General features: G+C 35.6%; 1 protein-coding gene across 1 annotated transcript; it reads left to right on the plus strand.

The window, feature by feature from the left end:
- Positions 1-2,827: 2,827 nt before the first annotated feature.
- On the plus strand, positions 2,828-11,189 carry psmc5 (proteasome 26S subunit, ATPase 5). Its single transcript, XM_056245834.1, has 12 exons — positions 2,828-2,860; positions 3,387-3,458; positions 4,057-4,126; positions 4,243-4,340; positions 4,428-4,484; positions 5,639-5,869; positions 5,960-6,086; positions 8,671-8,861; positions 9,787-9,885; positions 10,614-10,724; positions 10,817-10,903; positions 11,038-11,189. Exons 1-12 carry the CDS (start codon positions 2,828-2,830, stop codon positions 11,089-11,091), a joined length of 1,230 nt encoding a protein of 409 aa, XP_056101809.1. The 3' UTR covers positions 11,092-11,189.
- The last annotated feature ends 464 nt before the right edge of the window (positions 11,190-11,653 follow it).

The raw sequence follows: 11,653 nt of genomic DNA on the forward strand, positions 1-11,653 counted from the left end.
GTTGCAGCATTTGCAGACTGTACCATAGCAAACATCTGGTCACTTCCAATTTCAAATGCTGTTACATTAACTGGAACTCTTCAGTGTGTATCTCCCTTTTTGAATTCAATCTCTGATTTTGTTTTATATATTCTGAAAATGTAATATGAAAATAAGCCATTCAGTTCATTTTCTTTATGATTCAGTTTTTTGACATACACAGCTTTACTTTTATTATATCCTGTTAAATAGGGCTCTTTTTTGTATAATTTTACAGTAAGATATACAGTACTGTAGTTAATTGGCTAAAAAACCCTATAGGTAACAGATGCAACACAGCTTCTTGTTGTTCATCCTTTTTATGTTTATAGTTTAATAGTTAATTAATGACTAAAGTTAACTATATAGTTAATTCATTAATTAGGAATAGCCAAACTCCATTTTGTTTCTGAAATGTTTGAATTCTGACCGCAAAGACTTATGTTTTCACAAATTAATTGCACAATTTTTGAGTCAGGATGCAGTTACTTGTAATTAGGTTGACTAGTAATGAAAATGCAATGTTTTTTTTTTTTTTTTTTTTTTTATATATTGTGGATTTTTCCATTTCGTCTCTCAGGAAAATATGTGCTGCACTGCGTTCAAGAGCCATCTTTTTGTGTTTCCACCCCCAACGAGCACATTTGGTTGTCCAGCTGGTTTAGTTCAGTATACCAGACTTTCTATCTTCATCTCATTAGTGTTTACTTTTCTTTGCTTTTCTTTTCCTGTTTTCTTTTTTTTTTTTACCAGTTCATGTTCTTATTTAGTGTTCAAAAGTCTGCTGAAGTGGTAGAGACCGTACTGCAGTGACTGAATTTGTGAACGATGGTGTGCTAACCATCAACATATTCTTTATTTTCAGGTATTCAAAGCCATATTTTTAAAGTAGATTAGTTCAGTGTGTACTTCTACATTCCAAACAGCTGATGGAAATTTTCTGTTTAAGTGGGTTTTAATACGTGATCATTCATATTGGTGTTGTTGTTATTTGTGGTAAGTATTGACAGCAAGTTGAATTTTCAATTAAGGAATATAACAGGTTCAACATCTGTGGCATGCTGCTGATTACCACAGAAAATCGTTTTTGACTTTCCAGTTTATAAAGTGGTTAAAAAAACGAAATGAGATTCTGACTGTCTTTTTAAATGCATCTCTGAGGGACGTGTTGAAACGATTTTGTTATAATTGACAGCATGCCACAGATATTATCAATAGAGCTGAACTGAATGTTCCTTTCGATGGTTTCATTTTGTTTATAGCTGAGTTATTCAGACAGTATTAATGCTGATCTGAAATGCCACAAGCTCTTGTACTTTTGATTTACTTGTGAGTGGATTAAGCCCTTTTTGTGCAAGTGCCAACTAAGATCTTACAACGCAAGTTCTGTTTTATATTTTTGTATCAATCAAATGCTTATCTTTTGTACTTTTTTACTGGGAAATTGGAATATTTTAAACAATAAAGTTCTTTCCATAAAAGGGAATTCACATGTGACTGAGCATAATATAAATATGTTATCAAAAATACAATGTCTGAAAAAATGACATTTTGTGTTTAATCAACCTTGATGGAATATTAAATGTTATCATTAGATTACATATTTATGCAGAAGTAAGAAAATCACTTAGGTCGGTCTGTCTACTAGAGGGTAGATTGTTATAGACAAAGCCAAACACCAGTCATGTTGATGCATGTAGTGTCTGTTGTCCTGGTTAGTCTGGTAATGCCGGTCTTCATTACAGTTTAGTACAATAGCTAGGACCCATTGCTCAATACTTGGGTCACTTTTTTAAAAAAAAAATCACACAGTTCTCCTAACCAACTTCCAGCTTGGCGCAGCAGTTCATTTCACATTCAAAATGCACTAAATCAACCAAAACAAGTCATACATGTCTCAAATCAACTCATTCTTCCATAACACTAGCAAAGGTTTTCACCTAACAAACACACTTTGTCAATCTAAAAAAAAAACGAACAACAAACAGCATTAGACAATTCTTTTGTAAGATTTTTTTTTACAAAACAAGAATGACACTCCATGTTTACGTCACAGTATAAAATTATTCCTAAGTTTTACCCTTTTGTATAAATGGTAATAAAATTGAAAGACTAACACTTGGGTGTTCAGCTACACCTAATTATTTTGATAGTAGGCTATTTATTTTTTTAGATTCAGAATATATTTCAATATGTTATTATTACTGAAGAAATGTAGCAAATTCCTGTCTTAATCGTTTTGTTAGGTTTTTAACTTTAGTCTAACAATTTTGAAAAGAGTATGTAAACAATGTGCAAACTGACCTGTAGTATAGTGTTGGTGAAGTTTGTGTCTAAATAAGACATTTATTTATGTAATTTGAAAGATGTAGTAATTTCATGCATTTTGTCCCAAAGCAATGAATGATGATCAACAGTTTAGCCCATAGACTGATGCTGTGCTCTCTGTGTGAAGAGTTTTGAAAAAGTGGCCTAAATATCAAAAATGTGTCCTAGTAATTGTAAAAAATAATACAAATAGCTCATCTGTCCTGTCCCACAGACATGTAGAGTTCCCTTTTTCGCTACTGTTTTGGGGGCTGCTAAAATTGTACAAAGCATGATGGAGACTGGGGATGAGAGGGATTCAGCAAACATACTGTACAAGAGCAATTATAGGTTCGAACAGTCATATTATTCACATTTTTCTGTCCACACCGTCACCGTGGTTTCTCCAGCCTGTCGGTGGCGCTAGAGATCGCCTCCTTCACTCTGCATCTTGCCCGAGGAAAACAAAACGGAAAAACGCCGCTGATGAACGGAAGTTTGTATGTTCAAGATGGCGTTGGACGGGATTGACCAAGTAAGTGTTATTTATGTGTTAAATCTTCTAATATGAACAGTATGGTTAGCTGTTGGTTAGCGTCACATATTTCATAGATGGAATATGCTGTAACTGTAGTGTTTAGAAATATAAGTTGAAATGGCTAAATTTAACGCGCCAGCTCCGAATGAAGCAGAGTTTGCTGTCTCATTGTCACTGACTGGGACTGATCATAACATGGCATAACTGGATATATATTACATGACAAATTATGAATGTTTCGTATTTACTTGCAAAATCACTTATAATAACAACAGAAGTCTTTCATGCCTAATAATAAAATAATAAATCTCTGATTATACTTAAGAAATATCATATATTTGATCATGAAATCATAACGTGAGAAATTTCTCATTATAAGTTACTTCATAACATGGTAAATGTATAATTTCAAGAAAACCTCATGAATCATCACTTTATTCCACCTGACACGATTACACTACCTGACCATTAATAACCTGACTGTATGTGTTATTGATGTTATTGTTAATAATAATTTTTGCAGATGGATATTGAGGAGAGTAAAGGAGGCTCTGGGCTCCGACAGTATTACCTGTCTAAAATCGAGGAGCTTCAGGTGAGCATAGCCTTGAAATGTTGTAGTTTGGCTGACACACAATTTATTCTGTAGATATTAAAAACCATTGTCAAAAAGTTTTATTTACAATTACATCATATTTTTGTATTAATTACTTGTTTTAAATGTATATTAAATCCAGTTGACCTTAAAAGTGACTGATCCACTTACATCTATATGTAAATTTATCATTACTTCTATTGTTTTTGAAATATGGTTAAAGTGTAGTGTAGTGTACATGTATGCCAAACTAAAATACACTTTTTTATTGAAACTTGTGTGTAATGTATTTAAATATGTTTGTAATTACACATTTGTAATGAAGTTGCAATTTACAACAACACTCAAAATATATGAACTCTAAATGCAATATCAAAATACATACTACAGTTAAACTTATAATCTAGTACTTTTACATGTGCTTTAGTGTGCTTATTTAGGTACACTTAAATTGCTTTTTATTTGGTTAATATTATATTATCTGCAAGTTCAGTTTTTAAAAAACATACTCCACTACAAGTGCACATTCAATACAATCAAGTGCACTTCTTTTTCACAAAGGTTAGTTGTGTCTAAATGTGCTTGTCTCTTTACTCAGTTGACAGTGAATGATAAAAGCCAAAATCTCAGACGTCTGCAGGCTCAAAGGAACGAGTTAAATGCCAAGGGTAAAGCTCTTTCAACCAACTTTATGAATGTCAATTTGATGCATATGCCAAATAGCTTATGCTATAAATATCATCAGTATGACATGACAGGATTTGTTTTGCTCTGTTTCCTTTAGTGCGCCTCCTGCGTGAGGAGCTTCAGTTACTGCAGGAGCAGGGCTCTTATGTTGGAGAGGTGGTGAGAGCCATGGACAAGAAGAAAGTGCTGGTCAAGGTTTGACAGCCATTATTTTCTGCTTTTCTCATGAGCACGATCAGTGCTGAGATTGTTTATTCATGTATGTTTATGCTTTGTTTTTAGGTGCATCCTGAAGGAAAGTTTGTGGTGGATGTGGATAAGAACATTGATATAAATGATGTAAGTGTTTTGTTTGGGTTTTACAAAGGCTGAACTTTCCATCATGATTGTTCTCATTTGAGAAATGTATTTTTACAATTCATCAGAATTATTGCACTTTCACATAAGAGCAGTTTAAGAGAACATAAACTCATACACAGGGTTTATTTTACCTCATAAAGTTACCTAGTTTATATCATATACATCAACACACCTCTACATTATAAAAGCTGGTAAAATGTCAAGAAGCTTCTCTCAAAAGTTTAGTTATTAATTCCAATAATTCTGAATCATGTTCATATTTTTCTATTCAAACAAAAAAGACTTTGCACTGTGGCACAGAGGCTGAGTAAGTGCATTTATTCAGCAACCACAATCGAGATTTAAGTTTGAATAGAAAAATATTTAATATTAAATATTGCAGCATCATTACTCCAGCCTTCAGTGTCACATGATTCTTCAGAAATCATTCTGATATCCTGATTTGATGCGCAAGAAAACATCTCTTATTATCATTGTTGAAAACAGTTGTGCTGCTTAATATTTTTTAACATAAGACTTTTCAAAAAAAAAAAAAAAAAAAGCATAATTATTTGAAACTTTTGACCGGCGGTAGTGTACATATTTGTTGTATTTTCAGATCATCGGTGCTATTTTAATTTTTTTGTACTGCAGAGAGATTGTGTTTGTGTGATTGCCCGGTTGAGAAAACTAAGTAAAGCTCTGGGCAGAAAATGCATCTAATTAAGAGAAAAGCTCGAATTGGAGGGTTTAAACTCTTGGCATCTGGCAACCCCATGCAGGAAAATGTTAAATAGAGAAATAAAAGTTTTCAGGATAACTAAACAGTGGACATTATGCCTGCTTAATTGTAAGAAGCAGAAAATGTGATGTCGATGAAGTGCCAATCAATCAGCCCTAGGTTTTAAAGTCATGAATGATACCTCTGAACTTGAGGTGTACTACTACTTTTTCTAACTGATCCGAAATATGGTATTCGTCATTAAACGGAAAAAAAGAACATATAAAAAATCTGACTGATTACTAATTTGTATTAATTTAATAATAAATAATAATTTAAGTAATAAATGATTATCCCTATGGGACAATAAAGACTCTATCTAATTTGTGAACTTGTTAACCTTTATAGTATACTAATTTCTTATATCCTCCAGGTAACTCCAAATTGCCGTGTAGCACTTCGTAATGACAGTTACACGCTTCACAAAATCCTCCCAAACAAAGTGGACCCACTCGTCTCACTGATGATGGTGGAAAAAGTGCCAGATTCGACGTACGAGATGATCGGAGGGCTGGACAAACAAATCAAAGAGATCAAGGAAGTGATTGAGCTTCCAGTCAAGCACCCAGAATTGTTTGAGGCTCTAGGAATTGCACAGCCTAAGGCAAGTGATAGCATAACACATTCTTATCAGGTCAAACATGTCATGTAAGAAATGCTTCATATTTTGTAATGTGTGTGTGTTGGTCTGCAGGGTGTGCTGCTGTATGGACCTCCTGGCACAGGAAAGACCCTGTTAGCCCGAGCCGTGGCCCACCACACCGACTGCACCTTCATCAGGGTGTCTGGATCAGAGCTGGTGCAGAAATTCATTGGAGAAGGTTGGTGGGCTTCCAGACAAATCAAGTTCATGTTACAAGGCATGATGGGTTGTTGTTGATTTTTTTTTTCAAGAAGGACATGTGCTCCCGAGTTGGAAACTTTAGGATCTCATTAAAAAACTCCTCAAACTGAACAAAAATGTATCAAATAATGTGTTTTTCCTTAAAGGGATACAAGGTGACATTTACATGATGTAAATTAAAATGATTTAATTTATTTGAATACAAAAAGTACACTAGGTTTTTAAAGGTGCCCTATGTAAAAATTGAGGTAAAATTATCCAAAAAATGAGCTACACGCATCAAAAGAATGAGAAGAAATAAGTGCAATGATGTCATTAAAAAATTGACAAGTTATAGTGCTGCCGAGATATAAACCTAAATTAGCATGCTAAATTACTAGCGCCGGCCCGACTGGTGTCGTAATACCAGTTTCGGCCATGGGAGGCGGTATGCGGGCAACATACATAACCACCAGCCAAACTGCAGTACACGAATAACTCGCACGGCTTGTGGTCGCGTACTTGAACCTGATGTCAATCGCGTCTATATGAGACCGGCCTTTATAATTTAGTGTTGAGATGTTGTTCATTGAGTCTCTAATCTCTAAAAATCTCCAAATGAACTGCGGCCTTACTATCGTGTCAATTGATTTGATTAATATGCGCGAGGGAGAGAGAGAGCAGAAGGACTGCGCTCGTGTTGTTTGAAGACGTGAGAGTGCGCGCGCGCGGCCGGGGCCAGTAATACCTGAGTAATACAGTAATACCTGAGAGACTCTCAGTAATACCTGAGAGACTGTTTGTCTCTCTCTCTGCTCGTTATAAGCCCTGTCAAGCGCAGCAGTCATTATATTCTACATCACTCACCGATCAAAATAGGCTTTGGCGGGACAAAGCGGACGATTTGACGGTTTTAGAAGATTAACAAACCGAAACTAAAAAACAGACTAGAGTAGGCCAACTTTCTGGAGGTATACTGCCCCCATCTGGTATGGAATATGCGGAGTATGAATTTTATTTTTTTGGCAGACATTCCACATGGCACCTTTAAATATTCATGCTTCAAACTATATTTCATAATTCTGTTTATAGCCCTGCTTTAATCTTTATAAACTGTTTGTGTATACACTCATATAATACTGTGTGTGTATATATATATATAAAAGACGACAAAAAGTTGAGAGCAGTAAAATACTCATTTGTACAACCATCTACAACAAATTACATTATTAACACCATAAAATAAACATTGTCATAATTCATAAACCATAAATCGCTTGTTTGGCATAAATGCACGGTATTCATTAATTGTGAACTGCTCTGAAACTGGGAGCCTCTAGAACTTACGAAAGCTTCCTGTTTTTACTTTGAACATGTAGCGCTCGCATTTATTTAATTAAAGGGCACCTATTATGCAAAATTCACTTTTACATGGCGTTTGAACATAAATGTGTGTTGGCAGTGTGTGTATACAACCACCCTATAATGATAAAAAATCCACCCATTTTTTTTTTTTTTTTTTTATATTTAAATCCCCATCAATCATAAGCACTGTCTCAGAACAACCCGTTCTCAGATTCGGGGCAATGTGATGTACTTTTGCACAAGCCCCGCCCACGACTGTATAAAGTTTACCGGTTTATTAAGCACCATCAGTATATTTTTGGCCATCATTCGGACGCGGTCCGCTACAACAGGGTTGTACTTATAGTGGATAAAAGCAAGATGAAAAATAAGTTATAACCGTAATTAAACTAGACTATACCTGTTCTATTTCCATAGAGCATATATTCTCTGACTCTGTTGGCATTATTGTCCGACTCCGGGTCGAAATGAGCACCCCTACTGAGGGTTTCTGTTTTAATTTTATCATTCCTTGAGATGAGATTGTCCTGCCACTGAGCATGAGCTCGTGAGGCTCCGCCCTCTTTGCCGGCAGCAACAGCTCATTTGCATTTAAAGGGATACACACTAAAACGGTGCGTTTTTCTGAGCCCCAAGTGACAATTTAAACATGCTGTAAAAAATGATCTGTTGGGTATTTTGAGGTAAAACTTCACATACACACTCTGGGGACATCAGAGACTTATTTTACATCTTGTGAAAAGGGGCATAATAGGTGCCCTTTAAATCATAGGGTTTTTTTTTTTTTAAGTTTAATAGTCACATCAGGCTGTATCGCGATTTTAAAGTTGTTTGTTACACCATATTTAATACTTTTTATGTATCAAATTTCTTAATATTTTTTTTAAAAACATCTAATTTTAGTCGCAAATGCGAGTGAAGTGCTCGCACTATCGATCACTGTATGACTTTCTTCTGTTAGGAGAATGTTCTCGCTGCTGTTTTCCTTATAATAAAAGCATATATTGACCAGGGGTTGTCAAGCTCCAAAAAGAACTAACACACACCATTAACCTATAATCAAAACAGTTTAAATGACAAATCTGCTGTATTCCAAGTTTTCTGAAGCCATCTGATAGCTCTGAAATAGGAAAATAAAAAATAAATAAAATAAAAACAGTCTGATTTCTCAAGCTGGATTGATTGCCCTAATTTGACTCCATATTTTCTGTTGTCAGGAGCTCGAATGGTGCGTGAGCTGTTCGTCATGGCCAGGGAGCACGCGCCCTCTATCATCTTCATGGATGAGATCGACTCCATCGGCTCTTCTCGGCTGGAGGGCGGATCAGGAGGAGACAGTGAGGTGCAGAGAACTATGCTGGAGCTCCTCAACCAGCTGGACGGATTCGAGGCCACCAAGAACATCAAGGTGAGAAGCAAACATCTGTAAACTGTGTGCTGATCCTTACATGAAAGGTCTCTGGTTTTTAAAAGCTTATATATCAAAGAAATTTGAATACTATTATTATCAGTCATTTTCCAAGACTTGCCATACATCTTATTTAGAGATCTATGATTTCCACGATGTGATGAATAGCAGAATCCAGTCATAAAAATGGAATTTACAGTATAACGCTGAAAGTCATAGATTTTGTCACATTTTGGTTGAATAAATCAAAAGTAGGGCCTGTAAGCTTGTGTAGGGTTGTAGTGAATGAATATTAAAGTGCAAAAAGATTGCTATTTAAATGGGAAGTCTGCTTATTTTGCGTGTGAATGAGTGGTGTGGTTTCATCCACTACATTACTCATGTCTTTAGCTGCTCACATGCCCAAGTACTAAATACATTTGTTTGCAGCACCTGTAATGCAAAGTTGCAAAGTTAAGATGTTGCCCAGAGAGCGAAAAACAACAGGTGTCGGAGGAAAAGATGCACGAGAGACGAGAGATGGCGTATTTTCCCCGTGTTTAATAAAATGACTTAAACGTCACACTCGTCCGCATACATGGGGATCGACTGAGAAAAAGTATACACAAACATCCAACTTTGGTCACAATATAAAAGGAAATAAACGAAAGAGTACAAAAGTCGGTCGAGCGGTTATCTCTTCTCCTCACCTGTCAAATCTATAACTGATACGCGCATGGTAGTTCTCATTTTACCTCAGATTACCATAAATGCACAAAGTGACCGTTACAGACCACATACTCATTGAACTTTCCAATCATCACCACCAGGGGTGTTGTGACCAAACTTACACCTATGCCATTGTTATGCTTTGCTCCTGCTGTGTTTTTATCATTTTTCTATACGAAATGTATGAATTTACTAAATATTTTCTTGTTTCCCTCAGGTTATCATGGCAACAAACCGTATTGATATTCTAGACTCTGCGCTTCTTCGACCAGGCCGCATTGACCGGAAGATTGAATTTCCCCCTCCCAATGAAGCGGTAAACTGGGATTGTTACATATTTTTACATTTTCTCTATCATCTTGATTATGGCTGTCACGATTCCTCGATTAAATTCAAGTACTTGATTTAAAAAAAAAAAATCCTTGCTTGCAATTTACCCTTGTCAAGTAACCTACTCCAACACAGGAGAATACATAAGTATGTTCCTAAATATGCAAACTGTTCATCGCGATTTCAAAATACAAGTTTATGTCCTCGCTCTGAGTTTGCATGTTTTGATGTCCACATATTCTTGTTAATATTAAAGATTAAGAACTAAATGTCCAATGGCCAATACTAAACAAGGATTTGATCTGCTGTAAAGTGTAACAACACCAGGCCGTCGGCGCCCTCTGCACACATTTGTTATAATACATAACATGATTGTTTATATTATGTATTTTAACAGTGTTGTTCTATAAAACCATGATTACTTGATTTTGATGCTTTATTTGAACCAATTATTGTTGAGTCATTGTTAGTATATATGTATTTTAAGTCATTTTAAAGGCTAATGTGTGCGTAGGTCTATTTTCATTACCACAAAAAGAAATCGGATTAATCGTCAAAATAATCGGCGGATTCTGATTACCAAAATAATCTTTAGTGATAGCCCTAATCTTGATTCTGAAATACTGATACTTCTGACATTCTTGTAATGTATGACTCTCTAATATTGAAGGCATAAATACTAGTAGCCTCATAGTGTTGTTTTGTTCTCTGCAGGCCCGTTTGGACATTTTGAAGATCCACTCCCGTAAAATGAACCTGACACGTGGCATTAACCTGCGCAAGATTGCGGAGCTGATGCCAGGAGCGTCTGGTGCTGAGGTCAAGGTGAGGTCACAGGATCATTCCCAGTCAGTTCTGCGGCACTTATTCAGGAGGAGCAGTGCTGAAATCAGTTTTTATTTGTGCTTGTCTGACAGGGTGTCTGCACAGAGGCAGGGATGTACGCCCTGAGAGAGAGGAGAGTCCACGTTACCCAAGAGGATTTTGAAATGGCAGTGGCCAAGGTACTGAAGAAAACATGTTGTTGTTTTTTTCCGATTTGTGCTTTTTGTACAATATTTCAACCTGCCAATCCTAATATTAGAACCATTTGTTTTCATGGATATCTCTTAATTTATCATTTACTATATTTTCACAGGTGATGCAGAAAGACAGTGAGAAAAACATGTCCATCAAGAAACTCTGGAAGTAAACATTAGACTCTATAATCTGCAGTTTTCTTTTTTTGTCTTTAAGTTGCTTTATTGTCATCACCCAAATGTATTAAAAAATAAATTGTTTCTCACGTAGCATGATCGTTTTTTCTTTCCACTTTGTAGAAATGCATTTACAATTCCCAAAGTTGATTGTCCCATAGACCTCAATTGCAGCTTGTTTTTGCCACAGAATAAAAAAGCTTTATCTCACAATTCTGGCTTTCTTTCTCGCAATTGAGTTCTTATCTCACTATTTGTTATAACTAACAATTGTTATTCTAATTTTATTTCTTGCAATTGTGTTTATAGCTCACAATTGAACGGAAATGGTGAGCTATAAACTCACAATTGAAAAAGTCCAAATTGTGAGATATAAACTAGCAATTGTAAGAAATAGTCAGAATTGCGAGATAAAAAGTCACAATTCCCTTTTTTATTTTGTGGCGAACACAAGTTGCCATAGACCTCCACTGTCAGTGCAGAACTCAATTTAAGACAAAGATAAAGGGCAAGCTTTAAAGTCCCCCTGTAGTCAAAAATCGTATTGCTTAAAACTCA

Source organism: Rhinichthys klamathensis, unplaced genomic scaffold (assembly GCF_029890125.1).
Source record: "Rhinichthys klamathensis goyatoka isolate OS25496 unplaced genomic scaffold, OSU_Roscu_1.1 h1tg000035l_1, whole genome shotgun sequence".
Classification (NCBI taxonomy): Eukaryota; Metazoa; Chordata; class Actinopteri; order Cypriniformes; family Leuciscidae; genus Rhinichthys; species Rhinichthys klamathensis.

Bases quoted from the DNA above. Each gene is read 5' to 3' on its own strand.
- psmc5 (XM_056245834.1), top strand. From the start codon at position 2,828: ATGTTCAAGATGGCGTTGGACGGGATTGACCAA. The intron at 2,861-3,386 runs GTAAGTGTTATT...TAATTTTTGCAG, and splicing joins CGTTGGACGGGATTGACCAA to ATGGATATTGAGGAGAGTAA. The intron at 5,870-5,959 runs GCAAGTGATAGC...GTTGGTCTGCAG, and splicing joins TAGGAATTGCACAGCCTAAG to GGTGTGCTGCTGTATGGACC.